Here is a 23,333-nt window from a genome sequence, read left to right as displayed (position 1 = left end):
CTGACAGGGAACACAACAGAGAACCCCTGAGAGAGCAGGAGAGCAGTGGGATGAAGACCCCAAATTCTCATAAGACTAGACTTAATGGTCTGACTGAGACTGGAATGACCCTGGTGGTCATGGCCCCCAGACCTGCTGTTGCCCCAGGACAGGAACTATTCCTGAAGCCAAATCTTCAGACAGGGATTGGACTGGACAATGGCTTGGAGAAGGATGCTGGTGAGGAGTGAGCTTCTTGGATCGGGTGGACACTTGAGACTGGGTTGCCATCTCCTGCCTGGAGGGGAGATGAGAGGGTGGAGGGGGTTAGAAGCTGGCGAAAAGGACACAAAAAGAGAGAGTGTAGGGAGAGAGTGGTCTGTCTCATTAGGGGGAGAGTAATTGGGAGTGTGTAGCAAGGTGTATATGGGTTTTTGTGTGAGAAACTGACTTGATTTGTAAACTTTCACTTAAAGCACGATAGAAATTATGTAAAAAAAAAAAAAAGAAAAGGGAAGTGAGCAGAGATGTGGGGATGTCGCACCACCAAGAAGGCAGCGCCAACAGCAGAGCATGTCCTTTGGACCTGGGGTTCCTGAGCAGAGAAGCTCCTAGGCCAAGGAAAGAATGATGGCAAGGACCTTCCTCCAGAGCCAACAGAGAGAAAGCCTTCCACTGGAGCTCACGTCCTGAATTTGGACTTCTAGACTGTGAGAGAATAAATTTCTCTTTGTTAAAGTTACCCACTTGTGGTATTTCTGTTATAGCAGCACTAGATAATGAAGACAAACACAAATGACTGAAGATCAGACGAGTTGTGGAATGACATCAAGGACATCATATATGAAGAAACCAAGAAGGTCATTAAAAAGACAGGAAACTAAAAAAAGACCAAAATGGATGTCAGAAGAGACTCTGAAACTTGCTCTTGAACGTAAAGTAGCTAAAGCAAATGAGGAAATGTTGGAGTAAAGAACTGAACGGAAGATTTCAAAGGACTGCTGGAGAAGACAAAGCAAAGTATTATGATGAAATGTACAGAGACGTGGAGATAGAAAACCAAAAGGGAAGAATATATTTGGCCCTTCTTAAGCCGAAAGAACTGAAGAAAAAATTCAGGCTTTGAGCTTGCAATATTGAAGGATTCTATGGGGAAAATATTAAATGACACAGGAAGCATCAAAAGAAGATGGAAGGAATACACAGAGTCATTGTAACATAAAAAATTGTTTGACGTTCAACCATTTGATGAGGTAGCATATGAACAAGAACCTATGACACTGAAGGAAGAGGTCCAACCTACACTTAAGGCATTGGCAAAAAACAAGGCTCCAGGAAGTGCCAGAATACCAATTGAGATGTTTCAATAAACAGATGCGGTTCAGGATGCACCCAGTCATCTGTGACAAGAAATTTGGAAGATAGCTACCTGGTCAACCAAATGCAGAAATTATCTAACAATATCAGTAATATCACACACAAGTACAATTTTTCTGAAGGTCATTCAAAAGTGGTTGCAGCAGTACATCTACAGGGAATGGCCAGAAGTTCAACCTGGATTCAGAAGAGGACATGGAACCAGGGATATCATTGCTGATGTCAGACGGATCCTAGCTGAAAGCACAGAATACCAGAATACCTGTGTTTTATTCGCTCTGCAAAGGCATTTGACTGTGTGGATCGTAACAAATTATGGATAACATTTTGGAGAATGGGAATTCCAGAACACTTTATTGTGCTCATGAGGAACCTGTACTTAGACCAAGAGGCATTCGTTTCAACGGAACAAGGGAATACTGCATGGTTTAAAGTCAAAAAAGGTGTGCATCAGGGTTGTATCTTTTCACCATACTTATTCAGTCTGTATGTTGAGCAAGTAATCGGAGATCCTGGACTACGTGAAGAAGAACGGGCGATCAGAATTAAAGAAAGACTCATTAACAACCTGCATTATGCGTACGACACAATCTTGCTTGCTGAAAGTGAAGAGGACTTGAAGCATTTACTGATGAAGATCAAAGACCACAGCCTTCAATATGAATTACATCTCAACGTAAAGAACACAAAAATCCTCACAACTGGATCAATAAGCAACATCATGATAAACAGAGAAAAGATTGAAGTTGCAGAGGATTTCATTTTACCTGGATCCACAATCAACACCCTTGGAAGCAGCAGTCAAGAAATCAAACGAAGCATTGCATTGGGGAAATCTGCTGCAAAAGACCTCTTTAAAGTGTTAAAAAAGCAAAGATATCACTTTAAGGACTAAGGTGCGCCTGACCCAAGCCATGGTGTTTTCAATCGCCTCATGTGCATGTGAAACGTGGACAATGAATAAAGAAGATAGAAGAAGAACTGACACCTTTAATTTATGGTGCTGGCGAAGAATATTGAATATACCATAGACTGCTAAAAGAATGAACAAATCTGTCTTGGAAGAAGCACAGCCAGAATGCCCCTTAGAAGCAAGGAAGGTGAGACTTTGTCTTACATACTTTGGACATGTTATCAGGAGAGACCTGTCCCTGGATAAGGACTTCATGCTTGGTAAAGTAGAGGGTTAGTGAAAAAGAGGAAGGCCCTCCAGAAGATGATTGACATTGTGGCTGCAACAATGAGCTCCAGCATGGCAATGATTGTGAGGATGGTGTGGGACGGGCATTGTTTCATTCTCTTTTACATAGTGTCAGTGTATGTCAGAACCCACTCGACAGCACCTAACTACAACAACGATGATGACTGTACATGAAAATACTTATCTAGGAGAGATAAAAATGACTGAAGTTTTAAAGAAATACCAGTGGGGAAAATTTTTTGAGTTAGCTGAGCATGTGGCCATCCACCGCTGTGTCTGACGTTGTTGTAATGCTGTGAAACATCTTAAGACTTTCCCTGACAATACCCTTTGCCTTCTGGGCTCATGCTTGCATGGCAGTTAGATTTTATCCATCTTTCACCTTTGAGTGGTTATAAACATGTCTTAGTAATGGGTAGAGGCTTTTCCCTGATTTTGTGTCAAAGAAGATCCTTAAAAACATAATATCTACTTGGGGAACACCCAAAATTCTTTGCAGTGATCAGGGATCTCATTTTACTGGACAAGTTATTCAGGGGTTATGCCAAGTTTTCCCCATATATCAGAGATTGCATGGTGCTTATCACCTGCATTCTTCTGGACTTGTAGAAAGATCTAATGGTACAATAAAAACTCAACTTGCCAAGCTTTCTGAGTCCCTAGGTTTATCTTGTACCAAAGTTCTCCCTTCAGTCCTTTTAAATTTAAGAAGCACTCCTTTTGAATCTGATAAACTTACACTTTGTGAAATAGTTACTGGAAGGCCTATGAACCTTCCTTACACTGCCTCTACTGATCTTAACTTGGTATAACCTGAGTTATTAAAATATCGTCAATCTCCGATGCAGTAGTCTAAGAAATATTTTTCACAAGTTAAAGAGGCATTTGAAGAGTATTAACCTGCTTCTTCTACCTCAATTAATATTATCACAGGAGATTATATTTACTGGAAAAAGGTAATGACTAAAATATTCCTTGCAACTCTTTCTGCCTTATTTAGTCATTTTAACCAACCCTTGCTCAGTTAGCTGGAAAGAATTAATGCTTGGATTCATATATCACAGCTAAAGAAGGCTAAAACGCCTATTTGGACTTGTCAGCCAACTGGATATTTGAAATTCAGACTGATGCAAATCCCCAGCAGTAAGAAGCAAGCAACTTCAAAGCCAAGTCGCTGACTCCAAAATCATACAGTGAGATCATATGCAAGCTGCTGAAATCTATGAACTCTGGCTCTTAACTGTCAGTGTTTTAATAGTCTTGACTATTTTTGATCACTTGTGGAATTATTATTTTTATTAGCTTATGTATAGGGTCGCTATGAGTCGGAATCAACTCGATGGGAAGGGGTTTGGTTTTTTGGTTTTATGTAATCATTGAATATCTTTACCTTTAAACCCAGAAGTTAAACTTTTTTGTTCTTTATTCCAGTACCTGAAATTGTTTAATGCTTATAACTTTTTGAAAGAGTTTTATTTTACCTGCTTAGGTTCATTTCGTAGTGAATTACTAGAAAAAACAAAGAACATGTTTTATACTCATTAATTTCTCTTTTCTGTATTACTTTGGTCAAGCTTTTCTCAATTATGAAGCTTATAAGTTTTCTCTTTCTGTTTGTTATAACCACCACCGATGTCTGGAAAGAAAATGCTTTCATCAGGTTAGCTCAATCAGTTCCCAGCACCAGCAATTTAACAGACTTTTGGGTATGTCATTTGGCCCCATGATCGACACAGGACAATATTGAACCTCTTGCTGTTTCAGTCCTACACTATAAGTTCACACATAATTTTACTTTTGATTTTGGAAAACAATTTAAACGAGCCATTTGGATCAAACTATTGCTACCCTCAGTATTGTCCATTTATCCATAAGCTCACTGCTCCAATCTTACCTGTGCATAGATGGAATGTTCTACTCTGTCCACACCATGTGAAGTTTTTGTTAAAGATGCTCAATGTTATCACTTAATAAAATAAAACTGTATTAGAATTAATCCAAATCTCCCTATTGGTGCCTGACTCCAAGACCCTCTAAATTTTGGAGAATTATCCATTTGTGATGATTTGCTAACCTCAAACTGACTGAAAAAAGCCAATCAGTATATTCTTTTTTTCAATATTCTAGCCAGAAAAGGCATGTTATGTAGTCCATCTGGATATGTCTTTTTATTTTTTATGTTAGAATCTACTTATTTAAGTAATAAGGCTGGTGACTCACCTATACTTGGGCTTTACCATGTTTAGACAGTTGGAATATGATAGGCCGACATACTTTAAGGACCCTAGAAGTTCCCACGAGTATCTACTCATACAATGACAGCTTGATATGGAACAGTGTTTTGAAATTAACATCCATACAGAAGAGAGAATTTGTCCTTTTAGGCAATTCCATAGCTGATTACTCAGGATGGAGATGGTCCTTCTTACACTCTACTATACCATGGTTTGGCATTGGGCCGTTAGAAATGTCCATTTATGATCTATCTGTCACTAGGGCTCAAACTGCTGATAGTGTTACTGATGGAATGGCTGAACAACAAAAATCATTAGAATCTCTTGTAAAAGTTGTATCGATTTATATAATTGCTCTAAATTTTATTTTAGGTCAGCAAGGAAGGGTTTGTAATGTCACCAATACTTCTTGCTGTTCATGGATAAATACTTCTGGAAAAGTAGAACAAGATATTTCTTAAATACACCAAAGGCCTCTTGGTTACATACCATTCCTCCCATGACTGTTCCTTCCTTCCTTGATATTTTTAACTAGTTACCCCAAAGCATCGGGTCTGGGATATGCTCCCTTCTAGTAGCCTGTCTCCTTCTTCTAATCAGTGTAATTATTACAACGCTTGTTAAATGTATACCACATTGTGTTTCTCATTGCCACAGTCAACACTCAGGGAATATGACCATGAAACAAATTATGTATTTAGAAGACACTGATTTTACTGAAGAAAATGAAGTTTAGTTCTGGAATCAAACCCTTTTAAAACTGTCAAACTGCTCCCCTAATGTGACTCTGTTTGCAACATTTACCCTGACCAGAGACCAACACGACCTAAAGACAAGACCTCAAGCAATGGCAGGGTGAAATTGGACAATGCTGGCTGCTAAAAAGTCAAATGGTGCCTGGCTTTTAGAAGATGGGGGTCTTGAGATATTAAAGACTGTCTAAAGAAATCAGCCACCTAGAAATTGTAACACCTAAGGACTTAAAGGCTCATAAAAGGCAGCAATTCCAGTGACTCCAGAAACTCCAAGTCTTTACAGAAGACAGGCAACTTCATTGTGAATATTATTTTAAGTGATTTGTGCCCCCTAGTGATGGCTTGATCAAAAGGGGGGAAATGAATAAACAAACCTTAAAACTGGTGCTGCTTGGCATGAATGAAATGGTTAACCTCAGACCTAAATTGGAATTCTCTCTTAAATTATGCTACAACTAGGTTAGAAGCCTGCCTCTGCCTTCTACTAAAGACAAATAAGCTTCCTGTAAGAGTTTTGATTGCTTGTGACACAAAGAATGTAGATATCTGGGCCTTAGCTTCTGTAAATAACCTTGATAACTGAGACAGAGAGAGATGTATCTCAAGGAAATCGCTCACATGTTTGTAGAGGCTGGCAAGCTCCCAAGTCCATGAGTCAGGTGTTAGACTGGAGGCTTTTCCTAACTAACATAGCAGCAGGGGCTGAAGAACCTAAGAGTGACAGGTCTGACAAGAAGCTGCTGGCTCACAGGTTATGAAGGCTGACAAATCCAAGATCAGCAGGAAAGAAGACAGGCTTCTGGCTCAAGCCCCAAGAACTGGAGGCCAGATGTTGAGCCAAATGCAGGATCCAGAGCAGAGCAAAGACCAGTCAACTTTGCCATAAAGTCCACATATATTAAATATAGGTCGCATTTCCAAGGAAACTCCCTTTCAACTGATTGGCTACTCATAGCAGATCTCATCATGGAGATAATTACATTATATGGAATATCATCATGGAGATGATTGCATCATTACACAACTGCCAAACTGCATCATAACTGCCAAGCCACTGAGAATCATGGCCCAGCCAAGTTGACACACAACCTTAACCATCATAATGCCATACTCTTCCTTTCCCCTTTACAGCAAAATGAAAATCCTTCCTGCCAAAGCTGGAAGGCTAGTTATGAAAGACTTCTCAACATTATTCTAGATTTGTGGATGCTGTCCATGGACCATGGAGGCCCAATACAGAGTGTGCAGCCAAGTGCCACTTGTGGGATGGTGGAGTCTTTGGACATTAAGGGTAAAAATTTCAAACAAGATGCAGCTGAACAATATAAAATTAAGAATTCCCGAATGATTGGTTTTCCAAACAACACATATATATGCCTCACTGATTTTGCTTCTCTTTTTTTTTTTTTTTTTTTTTTTTAGATAACCCAGCCTAAGACATTTGATACCAAGAGTTGTTCTAGAGAAACAAAATTGTAAGGATGAGTTTTCTAAATTGGTTCTCAAGTGTGGCTAGTCTTAAAGATGTTGATGACACTGCTTCCAGTAGTAAAGAGGGCACTCCTAATCTATGGTGTTAGGTGGCAATAGAAATACAGAAAATATCACCACCAGTGGATCAAGTATTGGCGAGAAGTGAGGCTCTGGGTGATCGCATGTTTCATACTTTTCTACAATTTTGTCAGAATGAGAAGCATAAGGAAGTTGGTTGGCTGGTCCTACTTTTACTAGACAAAATGGTGAAAGAAAGGGATGAGCTCAGGCTTCAAAGCTCAAGCGCCACATAAACGACCTAAAAGTTGCCACTTGTGCCCTGAAAGAAAGTCTTTATTGTAGTAACAGAGTTGATATTGCCAAAAACCAAACTCAGAATCTTATCATAAGAGTGGCTGAATTACAACACCACTTGAATTCCCAACCTTGAATGATGTCTGAAACTAGAGGGAAGGCACTGATCAGGAAGAAATGAGATCTTGAAACTTGGGATGGGGACACATGGGCAGATCATCAGGAAGCTGGGGACACAAAGTCCCTGAATTCAACTGAATCTCTCCTGCAAACAAAACCATTAGCCCCTCCAACCTAATCTGATGAGATTAACCCAGCCGTGTCTGAAAAGCCACTGTCTCAACTATTGCCTGAGTTAGCATCTGAGTCATCTCCTGGGGAGGCGTCTGAGTCATTGCCTAGGACATCATCTGAGACAGATGCCTTAGAATATAATTCTGAATGTTCTCAAAACACATCCCCACCACCCACTTTTTCTTCTAGACCTATACTTAAGTTCCAGCAAGCCACAAAATGTCAAGTACAAAGTATAAGCCAGGAGGAGGTATCCTACACTCCAAAATAACTGCTTGACTTTTGTAATATGTACAAGCGTAAACCTGGGGAATATGTCTGAGAATGGCTATTAAGGGTGTGGGATAATTGTGTAAGGAACACAAAGATGGGTCAGTCTGAATTTATTGATATGCGCTTACTAAGCACAGATTCTTCATTCACTATTTCAGCTCGAGAGGTTAGGAAAGAGTTTAATAGTTTATTTGGTTGGGTTCCTGAAGCATGGATTACGTGGTGGCCTATACTAAATTACATTGAAGTGCCAGACCTACCTTGGTATACTGTAGAAGAAAGTATTGAAAGACTGAGGGAAACTGGCATGTTAGAGTGGATTTACCAGGTTAGACCCACAGACTCACACATGGAGTGCCCACAGGACACACCTTTTACCACAATGATGAGAAACAAATTTGTGAAGATAGCTCCAGCATCCTTGAAGACTGCTGTGATTGCTATTTTATTTAAGTCAGATTTGACAGTGGGAATTGCCCTAACTGAATTAAGACACCTAACTACAATCGGTCTGATTGGATCCTGTGGTGGTAGGGGCCAAGTGGTGGAACTCAACTTACGAAGACAAAGTGGGTGTGGTTACTCTAATGGACAGGGGCGTCAAAGCAATAATCAGAATAGTCTGACTTGAAAGGGCTTATGACATTGATTACTTATTCATGGTATCCCTAGGAGTGAAAATAGATTGGAAGTCTACTAAATATTTACTTAACCTGCTCAAACAGAATTCTAGGTCAAGCGTATTCTAACTAGAATCATCAGAACAGAGAGTCATGGCCCCTTAATAATTCCCAAACTTGAGCTAGTTTATAGACCCATAACCCCTTGAATGCAGGGGAGGCTGGGTCCCCTTGAGGAAAGATTCCACTATGCTGCCAAAATTTGTACTGTTAACCTTTCTCCCAGCCTTCTCCAAAGGGATCCACAGCCTTTTATGACATTGACTATTCATTGGGGAAAAGGGAGTAATCAGGCTTTTCAGGGTTTACTGGATACTGGCCCTGAACTGATACTAATTGCAGGAGACCTAGAACATGGTGGCCCACCAGTCAGAGTGGGGGCGTATGAAGTTCAGGTTATTAATGGAGTCTTAACTCATGTCTGTCTCACAGTGAGTCCAGTGGGTCCCTGAACCCATCTTGTAGTGATCCCCCCAGTTCCAGAATGCATACTTCAAATAGATATACTTAGCAACAGACAAAGCCCCCACATTGGATCCCTGACAAATGGAGTGAGGGCTATTATGGTAGAGAAAGCCAAGCGGAAGCCATTAGAACTGCCCCTACTTACGAAAAGAGTAAACCAAAAGTAATACTGTATTCCTGGAAGGACTGCAGAAATTAGCATCAGCATCAAGGATTTGAAGGATGCAGGGGTGGTGATTCCCACCACATTCCCATTCAAGTTGCCTATTTGACCTGTGCAAAAAAAGATGGATCTTGGAGAGTGACAGTGAATTATTGAAAACTTAACCAGGTGGTGACTCCAATTACAGCTGCTGTTCTAGATATAGTTTCATTGCTTGAGCAAATTAATATGTCTCCTGGTACCTGGTACGCAGCTATTGACCTGGTTAATGTCTTTTTCTCCATACCTATTTCGAAAGACCATCAGAAGCAGTTTGCCTTCAGCTGGCAGGGCCAGCAGTACACCTTCACTGTCCTATCTCGGTGGTATATCAACTCTCCAGCTCTATGTCATAATTTAGTCCACAGGGACCCTGACCACCTTTCCCTTCCATAAGATGTCACACTGGTCCATTACATTGATGACATTATGCCTATTGGACCTAGTAAGGAAGAAGTTATCAACAACTCTGGACTTATTGGGTACCGGAGGGAGTAAATTCAATCTGACAAAAATTCAAGTGCCTTCCAACTCAGTGAAATTTCTAGGGGTCCAGTGGTGTGGGGCATGTCGAGATATTTCTTTGAAAGTGAAGGATAAGTTATTGCATCCCACAACTAAAAAGGAGATACAATGCCCAGCGGGCTTCTTTGGATTTTGGAGGCAGCACATTTCTCATTTGGGTGTGCTACTCTGGCCTATTTATAAAGTGACTTGAAAAACTGCTGGTTGTGAGTAGGGCCCAGACCCAGAGAAGGCTTTGCAACAGGTTCAGGCTGCCACGCAAGCTGCTCTGCCACTTAGGCCATATGATCCAGCTGATACAATGGTGCGTGAAGTGTCAGTGGCAGATAAAGATGCTGTTTGGAGTTTTTAGCAGGCCCCTATCAGTGAAACACAGTGCAGACCCTTAGGATTTTAGAGGAAAGCCCTATCATCCTCTGTAGATAACTACTTTCCATTTGAGCAACAGCTTCTGGCTTGTTACTGGGCCTTAGTAGAGACTAAATACTTAACCACAGGACACCAAGTCACCATGCAGCCCGAGCTATAACATGAACAGGGTGTTGTGTGGCCTACAGACCCATAAAGTTAGACGTGCACAGGAGCACTCCATCATTAAATGGAAGTGGTATATACATGATCGGGCCCAAGCAGGGCCTGAAGTCACATGTAAGTTGCATGAGGAAGTGGCCCAAATACCCATGGTTTCCACTCCTGTCACATTACCTTCCATCTCCCCGTATGCACCTATGACCTCATGGGGAGTTCCTTACAATCAGTTGACTGAAGAAGAGAAAGCTTGTGCCTGGTTTACAGATGGTTCTGTGCAATATACTGGCACCACTCAAAAGTGGACAACAGCAGGACTACAGCCTCTTTCTGGGACCTCCCTGAAGTACAGTAGTAAAGAAAATCCTCCCAATGGGCATAACTTCTAGTAGTGCACCTTGTTGTCCACTTTACTTGGAAGAAATGGCTAGATGTGCAAATTGTATACCGATTCATCAGCCGTGGCCAGTGGTTTGACTGGATTGTCAGGAACTTGGAAGGAACATGATTGGAAAATTGGAGACAAGGAGGTATGGGGAAGAGGTATGTGAATAGACCTCTCAGAGCGGGCCAAAGGAGTGAAGATATTTGTGTCTCATTTGAATGTTCACCACCTTGGCAGAGGAGGATTTTAACAATCAAGTGGATAGGATGACGCGTTCTGTGGAAACCAGTCATCCTCTTCCCACAGCCACTCCTGCCGTTGCCCAATGTGCTCATGAACAATGTGGTCTTGGTGGCAGGGATGGAGGTTATGCAAAGGCTCAGCAACATGGACTTCCACTCACCATGGCCAACTTAGCTACAACCACTGCTGAGTGGCCAGTCTGCCAGCAGCAGAGACCACACTGAGTCCCCAATATGGCACCATTCCTTGAGGTGGTCAGCCAGCAACCTGGTGGCAGGTTGATTACATTGGACTACTTCCATCATGGAAAGGGTAGTGTTTTGTTCTGAGTGGAATAGATACTTATTCTGGATACAGATTTGCCTTCCCTGAATGCAATGTTTCTGCCAAAACTACCATCCATGAACTTACGGAATGCCTTACCCACCATCATGGGATCTCACCCAGCATTGTCTTGATCAAGGGGCTCATTTCACAGCAAATGAAGTGTGGCAATGGGCCCATGCTCATGGAATTCACGTACCATGTTTCCCATTATCTTGATGCAGCTGGTTTCACAGAACAATGGAATGGCCTTCTAATGACACAATTATGGTGCCAACTAGGTGGCAATGCCTTGTCGGTTTGGGGCAATGTCCTCCAGGAGGCTGTATATGCTCTAAACCAGTGTTCAGTATATGGTGCTCTTTCTCCATAGCCAGGATCCATGGGTCCAGGAATCAAAGGGCGGAAATTGGAGTGGCACCACTCACTATTACCCCTAGTGACCCACTCACAAAACTAATGTTTCCTGACCCTGTGACCCTATGCTGTGCAAGTAGAGGTTTTAGTTCCAAAGGGAGGGATGCTCCAACCTGGAAAAAATCATTGATTCTATTCATCATTAAGTTAAGAATGCAACCCTGCCACGTTATGCTCCTTATGCCTTTGGATCAACAGGAAAGAAGGGAGTTACCATATTGGCTTATACGATTGATCCTGATTACCAAGAGGAAATTGCATTGATATTACATAATGGAGGTAAAGAAGAGTATGTGGGGAATAGAGGAGATCCCTTAGGATGTCTCTTAGTACTACCATGCCTATGATTAAAGTCAATGGAAAACTACAGCAAACTAATTCTGACATGACTACTAATGGCCCAGATCCTTCAGAAATGAAGGTTTGGGTCACTGAACCAGGCAAAGAACCATGACCAGCTGAGGTACTTGCTGAGGGTAAAGGGACTACAGTATGAGTTTTCAAAGTAGGTAGTTGTAAATACCAGTTATGACCACATGACCGGTTGCAGAAATAGGCACTGTAATTATTATATTTCTTCCTTGTATGTGTGCACCAAATATTTTTGTCTTTAATTATAAAATAAGACGTAAACAGGGCTAGTGCATTTTCAGTTGTATGCATGTTAGTGCTATGTTAGACACAAATATGATTTTATAATGGAGTTTATTCAGAGATTATGTATGCTTTAAAGAGATGTGCGCAGGTGCCACATGGATAAGGGATGGACTGCGAAGGTTAAGATTATGGGTCAACTTGGCTGGGCCATGATTCTTAGTGGTTTGGGTTATAACATATTTTGGCAGTTCTGTAATGATGTAATCACCTCCATGATGATATCTTCTATGAGCAGCCAATTAGCTGAAAGGGAGTTTCTTTGGAAGTGTGATCTATATTCAATATATGTGGACTTTATGGCAAAGCTGACTGGTCTTTGCTCTGCTCTGGATCCTCCATTTGGCTCAACATCTGGCCTCCAGTTCTTGGGGCTTGAGCCAGCAGCCTGTCTTCTTTCCTGCTGATCTTGGATTTGTCAGCCTTCATAGCCTGTGAGCCAGCAGCTTCTTGTCAGACCTGTCACTCTTAGGTTCTTTAACCCCTGCTGCTATGTTAGTCAGGAAAAGCCTCCAGTCTAACACCTGACTCATGGACTTGGGAGCTTGCCAGCCTCTACAACCATGTGAGCCATTTCCTTGATATAAATCTCTCTATATCTTTCATTGGTTTTTCTTCTCTAGAGAACCCAGCCTAAGACAGGCATAGAGTGGGATGTCTCAGGGGCATCACCCTACTGCACTATGGAGGAAGGAATCCCTGGAACTGAACCACAGCAGTGGGTCTGGCAACAAAGACAACATAGGAACTCACGATGCGGCCATGTGCACCAAAACACAGAGATCTTTTTCCTGTATAATTTCAGGCACTGGAGTGACATTTTTATGCTCAGACTAGTGTTAAAGATTAAATAAAAAATTAAGAAAAAAGATGCCCAATGTCATTAGCTATTACCAAAAACAAACAAACCGGTTGCCACTGAGTCAATTCTAACTGAGCTGCAAATCAAAACCACAATGAGATAACATCTCACAACTATTGGAATGGCAATGATCAAAAAGCAGAATGCAAGTGCTGACAAGGTTGTCTAGAAACTGGAACCCTCATCCACTGCTAACAGAAATGTGAATTTGCTAGCCACTTTGAAAAAAGTTTGGTGGTTCCTCAAAAGTTGAACATAGAACATGAACGTAGAGCCATATGACCCTGCAATCCCAATCCTTGGTATATACTAAGAAGTGAAGGCAGGAATGCAAACAGAAACCTGTACAACAATCTTCGTTGCCACGCTTTTCACAATAGCCAAAAGGTGGAAATAACCAAAATGTCCATCAACAGATGAATAGATAAACAAAAGGTAGTATAGCCACACAATGCAATAATACTCAACCATCAAGAGAAATGAAGTCCCAATACATGCCACGACATGGACTTTCAAAACATCATCCTGAGAGAAATAAGTCAGTTACAAAGGACAAATACTGGACTGTCTCACCTATGTGAAATAAGCAAATACATAAAAACCAATCATTAAATGATTTCCAAGGGATGGGGAAAGTCTTTGCTTACGGGCCACTGAGGCTGTTCATGGTAGGGGAATGATTTGGAAAAGGATAGTGTGAATGTAATCAATGTTACTGAATTGTATGTGTAGCAATCGTTGAAATTCTGTTTTTGTGATAGGTTGAGATTGTGTGTGCACTTGGCTAGGCCATGATTCTGTTTCGGCAATTGTGTAATATGATCCCTTCCCTGTTGAGATTTGATACACAGTCACCCCCATGATGGGATCTGCTGTGAGTGATACCGGTGAGGACAGGACCTGTGGCGGCTCACCGCCCCCTCAATCTTCATCTCTCCACTCTCCCCCACCTAGTCCTTACTGTTATTCTTGCTGAGGATTTTGTTTGTTCTGGACCCTGCAGCTGGCTCCTGTTCATCTGACCTTTAGTTCTTGGGACCTGAGCTAGCAGATTACCTGTGGTCTTGCCTGCTCATCTTGAGATTCGTCAGTCTTCACAGCCTGTAAACAACAGCCTTGCTTTCCAGCCTGCTGATCTTGAGTTCACCAGCCCCTGCGGCTACATGAATCAGGAGAAGCATCTTTCCTGCTCTATGGACTTGGGACGTTATAACTTCAAAAAACCGTGTGAGCCATTTCCTTGATGTAAATCTCTCTCTCTCTCTATATATGCTTTACTGGTTTTGCTCCTGTACAGAACCCAGCCTAAGACAGCTGTTATGTATATTTTCACAATTAAAACAATGACAGAAAGACCCCTGGTTTGTAAGACCCTCCTTTCATTAAAGACATACCCAAGATTCAATAATTATACCTTCTCTACTAGAAATCCCCTGCTATTAAAAAGCCTGAACCTGTGCTGCTTAAAGGAACGCCTTGTGGGTTTTCTGTTTGGTGCTTCTTGTTCTTGAACAGCTTATTGCTCAATAAACCCTGTTAACTCTTACTGGCTAATAAAATTTTTTTCCTTTTGACAACAGTTAATGCCAATAAATTACAGGGATCACAAAGACCAAATGAACAGAAATGATGGGGTCTATTTAAAGTATTGAAGGAGCCAGAACTTTTAATAACACATAATTTAAGGGTAGTATGAAACCTTTCTGGTGACTACATAAGTGAGTGCAAAGGAGGATACAGTAATGCGGGTGTTATGGCATTATTGAGGAAACACTGAACATATTCAGTAGAAATGATATCCCTAATATAAGATGTTAGAGATTTTTGCTGCAGAACAGTTGACCACGTGAGGTAGATTCTTTTGGAATATCAACACAGGCTTCAACAAGTTCTAAGAACTTTCAGAAGGGTCAGCCTAAAATAACTGTCAAATTCACATCAGATTAATTTTTAATGTAGATCTGTTTACATTTTGAAAATGTGATATGTATGGGCACTCAACCCTATATTGATTTTAAATCTAGTGAAGATTAAGATAACATGATGTGTAAGGTTTCCTCACAAGGGTATAAAAAAAAATACACAAGATATTTACATAATATGTACATTTTTACAAAAAAAAGAGAGGGGTAAATAAATGTGACAATTTGGGAATTAAGGTTTAAAGGCTCATATTTCCTAATAAAATAAATTCTATTGGCTTTCAGGAGCCCTAGTGGGACAGTGGTTAAGAGCTCAGCTGCTAACCAAAAGGTCAGCAGTTAGAATCCACCAGCTGCTTCTTGGAAACCCTATGTGGCAATTCTATTCTGTCTTATAGGGTTGCTGTGAGTCGGAATCGACTCGATGGCAAAGGGCCTGGTTTTTTGGCTTATTGGCTTTCAAGGTTCCTGGGTGGGGCAAACTGTGCTTGATTACTAAGCAGCACCATGGAAAAAGGGACTGGCAATCTGCTGTCATAAAGATTGCAGCCAAAAAAGCCTATGGAGCAGTTCTACTGTGTAACAGAAGGGGTAGTCATGAATCAGAAAACACATAATGGCAACAGGTCTGGTTGCTTTTGTTTGCTTGTTTCTGTAGAAGGGGATTAAGTTCCCTTAAAGGCTCAGACTACTCATGATTTCCTCCAGGGAAGGGCGATAACACAGCTGTGTGCCTTGTGCCTGAGCAAACTGGGGTGACTAAGGATGACTGAGAACCTGCAAGATGGTAGAGGTGACATGGTTTCTGCCATAGAAACTGACAGTAATACAACTCTGAGGCAGGTCCTGGAAGTGTACAATGTGCAATGCAGTCATGAAAGCTTCGCACAGGCCTGGAATTTCAGGATTCTCACCACTCTGGACATTCAGAAGCCAGAGGTTCAACTTCCAGCAGATGGATCCCTGACAAAGCCTCTCTAGGGCCAATATATTGAACAGAGAGGGAGGACACTCTCTGCAGGTGCAAAGTCTTTCTGGTTTGCGAACTTTCTTTTGTGAGCATTAGCCCTTGGAATGAGGGCTTTCACATCTGCCACTCTCCTGAGGCTTTTCTCTGCTACGAAGGTTTCAGTATTGAATGAAGCTGGAGCTTTGGCTAAAGGATTTCGCACATTCGTGACACTCATAAGGCCTTGTTCCTGTGAACTCTCTGATGTTGAGTAAGTGTGGAACTTTGGCTAAAGGATTTCCCACATACACTGCACTCATAAGGCCTTTCTCCGGTGTGAATTCTCTTGTGTACATTAAGGTGAGAGCGACTGCTAAGGAACTTTCCACATTCGCTGCATTCGTAAGGTCTTTCTCCAGTATGGACTCTGCGGTGTTGAATGAGGCCAGAGCTTTGACTAAAGAATTTCCCACATTCTTTACACTCGTAAGGTTTTGCTCCTACATGACCCCTCTGGTGCTGAACGAGCCCAGATCTTTGGCGAAAGGATTTCTCACATTCACTGCACTTATAAGGCCTTTCTCCCGTGTGAGATCTCCTGTGTTGAATGAGGGTGGAGCTACGGCTAAAGGATTTGCCACATTCGTCGCACTCATAAGGCCTTTCTCCAGTGTGAACTCTCTGGTGTTGGATAAGGGTGGAGCTTTGGCTAAAGCATTGCCCACACTGAATACACTCATAAGGCCTTGCTCCTGTGTGACCTCTCTGATGCTGAATGAGGCCGGAACTGCGAATAAACGATTTCCCACATTCACTACATTCATAAGGCCTTTCTCCAGTGTGAATTCTCTGGTGTTTTATGAGAACTGAGTTGTGAGCAAAGAATTTTCCACATTCGCTGCATCCATAAGGCCTTACACCAGTGTGAATTCTCTGATGTCGAATAAGACTGGACATTAGGCTAAAAAATTTCCCACATTCACCACACTCATATGGCCTTTCTCCAGTGTGAATTCCCTGCTGCTGAACAAGTCTGTGCTTGCAGCTGATTGCTTTTTCATATTTGCTACCCTCACAAAGCCCCTTTCCAGGACAGACGCTCTGGTGGTGATTAAGTGTGTGTTTGTGTCTAAAACCTTTCCCGCATTCTTCCCACTTGTAATGACCCTTTCCACAGTGAAAGGCCTCCCCACACACAAGGCCACTTAGTGGCTTCTCACCATTGGGAATGACCTGGTGCTGGAAAAGACCTAAGGGGACAGTAGAGTCCTTCCCAACTTCCCCACGGATGAAGTGCTGCCATGACTCTTGGAAACTGCAGCTCTTTACAAACAAGGCCCCGTCCACATCCCTCCTGAAGGGTTTCTCTCCACTGTGATGCTTTTGGTGCTGGGGAAGTTTTGTACTGAGCCAAGAGGCTCTCACATATGCCCCACCCAAGTACAGGTTCTGCCCAGGGTTTGTTGCTTTGTGCTCAGCCACAACGTCTTTCAAGGCAGGGACACGTATCTCCCAGGGCTGAGTCTTCTGGGTGGATGAATCTGCCTGTGGAGTCCTGACCTGTGACACTCGTTCTAAAGAAACACTGTGCTCAGAAGATGTCTCCTTCTCCTCCGTTCCATGCCAAAAACCTGAAATCAGAGAAATGCTGATAATTCAAGTTGACGACAGTGAGAGGGAGAATTCCCATCATAGGTGTGTGTCACACACAAATTGGAAAGAGTCCACAGGATTGTTCTGAGGATGAGGAAGCTGGAGGCAGGTTCAGGAAGGGGCTGCCTTGTCATACTGGTCATCTAACTACCACAGAATGGGGAAGGGCTCACAAGAGAAGGGACAGAAGGATGGGGTGCAGCTCGGGAAGAAGAGGCAGGGTAAGAGGATCAATCAAATCCACTTTTTCCTGAAACCACTTTTTACTTCTCTGTTCAGTTCTGTTCCACTTCTGTTTTGACACCAGCTGCACATAAGCACTTCTCCCTCTGACCCTAACCACTGAAGCTAGGTCAGACCTCACTAGTTAAAGAACGCAGTCTTCCAAACTGCCAAGTAGGCCTAAGGCTACTGATGCTAACTGCAAGTTTGGAAGTCCACACAACACATTAACTTGTGACTTGCTGGCTACAAATCTGGGGTTTTCTCATTATCCCTTAAGGATACCAGTCACAAGCTGAAGGGCCTCCCCTGGGCTCCCTCACTTCTGACCTGTTGGCTACAAATTTGGGGATGCCCTCTACCCCCTCAGAATAACTGCCATAAGCTAAGGGGTTCCCAGCTCCCTGTCAACCCATACCTGCTGGCTCCCACCACTCCCTTGGGTTCAATAATTCACTGGAGGGACTCAGAGTCATGGAAAGTGCTATACTTACAATTATAGAAAAAAAGGATATAAACCAAGAAACACATAGGACAATGTCTATAAGGGTTACAATGCCAAGCTTTCATGTCCCAAAAAAGGTTGAGATACCCTCCCATGTCCATGGATGTCTTTCACCAACCAGGAAGCCTAAGGAGTTCCGTGTCCAGAGTCTTTATTGCGGCCTCATTATGAAATACAAACTGCAGCCTCTCTCCTGACATCAGCCAATACCACAAGGTGATCATGAGATATTACACAGTGGGTCTTTCCAGCCCCCACCCCAGAGTCACCTTATTACATCACCAGCATAACCAGTTAGTTAGGTGTGGTCTGGAATACTTATCAAAGATACTTACATTCCAAGGTTTTTTGTTTTGTTTTGTTTTGTTTTTACAGATTATCTCTCAGGAACAGAGGGTAAAGATCAAATTCTTGGGGTAAAATTAATGTATACCCCATGAGTCTCCAACACATTCCTCTGCTATCAGCCTTCGTCAACACCTTGTCAACTCATGACACGTGCATGATTTACAGATGGTGTACAGGCCCAGGAAATTTCAGCTGAAATTCAGTAGCTGGTATTGAAGGACTATTTAAGAACATGAACAAACTTCACAACATATTATGTTTCAGTTGTTGTCGGAGAACATTGAAGAGGGAGCAATGGAGAGGAACAGGTTAACGGATAGAGGCCAGAAAGTTGGAGACAGAATGGTGTGGAAGTCAAAATTCAAATGACAAGACCTCAAGTGTCAAGTATAGACAAAAAAACAAAAGGTAGAAATGAGGTATGGCCACTGGCATTTACACCAAAACACTGGTGGACACAGGATAGGTTTCTGGTATGATCTGATCACATCTCTGCTGTCGTTCCCTCCCCACCTGTGGCTCAGCAGGACCAGGCCTCCTTTGACACCATGTGCTATATCTACCCTGAGAAGCAACAGGGCTCTCCCTCAACTCCCATCCTCATTATGTGTCCTGCATGAGGCAAGTCATAAAAGAAAGACAGGAGAGGCATGGCCAGCACTGGCCCAGAGCAATTCAGCATAAAACTGATCACAAGAAAAAAAACTAATAGTACAAAACAACATGGAAGAAGGCTCATGTAAGAATAGTGCTAGTTCATGTAAGTCATGATCATGAAAATACCTGCAATTCCTGTCATAGGCAGGCAGGAGGAAAAGTCAGCTAGAGGAAGGGGGCAGAGTCTGGGGCACAGAGGCGGTATGGATATGAACACTTCACCCAGGCAGGGAGAGGATAAGCAAGGTGGGGTCCACTTGGCTGAATGGAAGATTCCTGACTTCTGGACTCTTCCCTATATGCTGTGGAGATGCAGGTGTTAGGGCTTGGCAGAGAGTAAACTGTTCAGGGCAGTATGTAGTTCACCACTGGCACTCACAGCACATATGCCAAACAGTCTACAAGTTAGCAATACTCATGGTCTGGCTGTGTCTGGGGAAAAGATGGAAGAAAGAAACCAGTTTGGCACACTGAAGTAGATGTGAGGATCTTACCCAATGATGTTATGATTGCAAAGTTCTCCAGCATAACATCACAGTAGAGCACCCTCTGAGCCTCATCAAGGAGCCCCCATTCCTCCTGGGAGAAGACAATGGCCACATCCTCAAAGGTCACACAGCCCTGCCATGATGGGGACAACAGTTTATTCTATGATTAGCTTTTCTCCTAGGATTCTACATATCCTCCACGTATCAATCCCCTACTCACCCTCCTCCTCAGTTCCCCACCCCAAAGGAGATACCAAGCCTTGGTGCTACTGACACCTGCTCTCTCCTCATGGTCCCACTGATCGCCGTGTCAGCCAACAACAACAGGCACGTGGCCACAAAATTGATATCTAAGCTTTGGGCCTGGCATGCAGGGCCACGTGTGTACCCTCTTGTCAGGTAGTTCCCTGTGATCTGCAAGATCATGCCTCCCAGATACAACCAAATATGGGGCTTACCTTCAGCCTTAGGTCTCCATCACTGGGTTCTGGGATCATCAGTTCACATTTCTCTCCATGTGCATACAACTCTTTGTCCCATACTCTCTTCCCCCTCCTGTTCCCACACCATGCATCTATCTGATCTCCCCACATTACTATACACATGGCATCCAGAGAGGGCTTGGCACATTCAAACAGGATCCAGTACTACCCTAGACCTCCGACGGTCTCCACTGCCAGGGGCAGCCACAAATCTGCTGTGAAGGCCTCTCTGCCTGCCTCTGTTCCTTGCTTCAACTTCAGCCAAGCAGAACCACCTGTGGAACTAGAAAACCTATGGCTCCTACCCTTTCTGAACCACACCAGTCACAGCATTCCTCTTTCCAACTAGGCCTCCTTCAAAACTGTGCCACAATGACCCTCCACCACTTCAGGCCAAGTGACTCTACAATTGACCACTTATGCCTCTGAGCTAATCTACCAGCCTGACTACAACAACTCAGACCCTACCAAGAGTCACAACAAAATCCTGGTGAGTCCACAGAGAGGTAAGTCTTAGCTGCAAACTCAACTGTCATCTTGCCTCTATTACTTTTGTGCCTCCACATCTGTCTCATGCCCACTCATCTCTTGGAAGCCTTAGCCACCTGCCCTACATGCTGCCCGCCACCTTTTGCAGATGTTTTCATCCTGAAACTCTTCCCAAGAGTTCCAGACCTGTGTGTCTAGCTGCCCACTTGATACTTCCACTCATTTGTTCTCTGAATATCTTACACTCATAATGGCTAAAAGGAAACACCTCAGTTCCCCAATCAAAATTACTCCTACTACCAACTCTTCATCTAAGTCAATGAACCTTACATCTTTCCAGGTGCAGAAACTAAAAACTACGTAGTTACCCCTGGCTCTTACCTTTTCTCTATCTCACTCAAAATCAGAAAATCCAGGCAAGCCTACTTAGAATCCAGAATCCAACCATTTCTCTCACTGGCACAGCCACCACACTGGTCCAACCATAATCAACACGTACCTAGACTATTGCAGTAGTCTCCTCCCTGGTATTCCTACCACCCCCTCACACCTACAGTCTGGTCTCTATGCTGTAGCATCAGGAAGCCTGATACTCTTCCAGTCCCTAAGCCCGGGGACTCTGAACATACCTCCAGTCAGATCATCTCTCTCCGTGCTCCAAAACTACCACGGTTCCCATCACCTCCAGAATAAATGCCCAACTTCTCAGGAAGCCATTCCAACCCTGACTCTGCCCCCTGGTCTCCCTTCCAATGAGAAAGAATGGAGACCTAACTAATGGAGACCCTGAACTGGAAACTTCCAGCTCAGCCTCACCTCCAAGTATTTGCACATGCTGGTACCTATGCTTGGCACAACCTTCCACACCTCCCCAACTCCCTTGGTTAGCAACAACAGGAACCACTCCATACAGCACCTCAGCTAAACTTTGTACTCTAAACTTGGAGTGTGTTCAGGGTCCCAGGCTCAAGGGCTAGAAGAGTTGCAGGCAAGTAGTTCCAGGGCAGCACAAACTTAGAGACCGTATGAGTGACGTCAGGAATAGTGGGGCTCTGGGACACCTGCTACTCACCGGTGTAGGGTCCATAAGCACTTCTTCAGCCATGGGAAGCTGTCGGAAAAGGGAGACGTGAGAACAGGTGACCATGGCTGGACTCCAGGGGCTGAGCCTCCCTCTACCCCTCCCTATACTTCCTATGCCCAGGAGTCAGGTGACCCAGAAAATCGTTGCGTTTATCGCAGGTCCTCATATCTCAGTGCTGTTTTTACCTTGGAGAAGGACTCAGCCTCCATGGGCCTCACTGTCATCATCCCCCTTCTACTCTTCCTCTTAGCACCTTTTGGAACACATTTAAAAGCTTAACTCAGACCATCTCCCTATTGTTCACAACCCTCCATGGCTCTCAGCGTCCTGAGAATGAAAGCACAACTCCCCCAGCCTACCATTCACGCGCGATTCCTAACACTCTCTGATCCCTGCTGACACACGACGTATCCCAGGTTTCCCCGTTGCTCCGGCTCAGCTGCACCTCCAGTCTTTATCTTTTGTCGGAGGGTCTCCTTCACTCCTCATCTCACGAGTTCTCAGAAAACCCAGTCCCCAGGAAACCGAGTCCCCACTACAAGCGCCCTCTTGTGCAGGACCAGGGCCTGGGCTGCCGGTATCTGAGCAGAGGCCTCATTCGGGCTCGGGGATTGGGAGATGTTCAGGACGGGGAGGGCCTGGGGGACGCTAACTCACCTGAGCCAGGTTCCTCAGCGCGGGGGCCTGAAGGCGGAGAATGGCCGCGCCTCTGTAGATGGGATACCGTCACCGCCCAGCCTCAGACCCTCCTCTGTGTGGTCGAGACCACGAGCCCTCTCGCCGCTTCTCGGTTGCTTCACCACCATACCCGCCCGGCACTCAAGAGCAGCCAAAATGATCACTATGACGCCGGAAGTCCCGCCCAAGCAGCATGCGCATGCGCATAATGCCTTTTTTGGTTTTCCATTGGCTCAAGCCGTTGCTGTTAGTCGCACAGAAGCCTGGGTAGTGTAGTTTGTGCGTTTCCACAAGCCGCGGTTTGGGGCGACCCTTGTTTATATTCTCTGGAGTGAAGGCCCAAACGCACTGCCAAGGGCAGGGAAAATGGCTTATCCAGCCTCTCGGGACGGGCGAGGGGCTTTCTTCCTTCTTAAACGGCCGAAGGTAGCTTTCTGGGGAATGTCGTCTACACTTAATCACCAATGTTTAGAGAGATTATTTCACATTTCAGATGCATTCCAAGGCCACAGATCCGATTACACATATCATTCCCAAGTATGTAGATACAAGACGCTTTCACTCAGGGCTGAAAACATAAGACATTATTTTATTGTTCTTAAATTACTTGCAGCCTGAGGCGTCAGAATAAATTTTGTGAGTTTCAGTGTGTTGGGTTAGGGACAAAAGA

General features: G+C 43.6%; 2 protein-coding genes across 2 annotated transcripts in view; both read right to left on the bottom strand.

The window, feature by feature from the left end:
* Nucleotides 1-23,333, bottom strand: part of LOC126085051 (zinc finger protein 345-like) — a 118,550-nt gene that overhangs the window by 75,949 nt on the left and 19,268 nt on the right.
* On the bottom strand, nt 9,923-22,827 carry LOC126085054 (zinc finger protein 501-like). Its single transcript, XM_049900002.1, has 4 exons — nt 22,643-22,827; nt 21,974-22,012; nt 19,937-20,063; nt 9,923-17,688 (listed from the first exon to the last, which is right to left on the bottom strand). The coding sequence occupies exons 2-4, from the start codon at nt 22,004-22,006 to the stop codon at nt 16,292-16,294; spliced, it is 1,557 nt and encodes a 518-aa protein (XP_049755959.1). The 5' UTR covers nt 22,007-22,012; nt 22,643-22,827; the 3' UTR covers nt 9,923-16,291.

This window comes from Elephas maximus, chromosome 11, assembly GCF_024166365.1.
Source record: "Elephas maximus indicus isolate mEleMax1 chromosome 11, mEleMax1 primary haplotype, whole genome shotgun sequence".
Taxonomy (NCBI): domain Eukaryota; kingdom Metazoa; phylum Chordata; class Mammalia; order Proboscidea; family Elephantidae; genus Elephas; species Elephas maximus.
The sequence above is the reverse complement of the archived record's forward strand: the minus strand, read 5'-3'. Positions and strand labels throughout refer to the sequence as shown.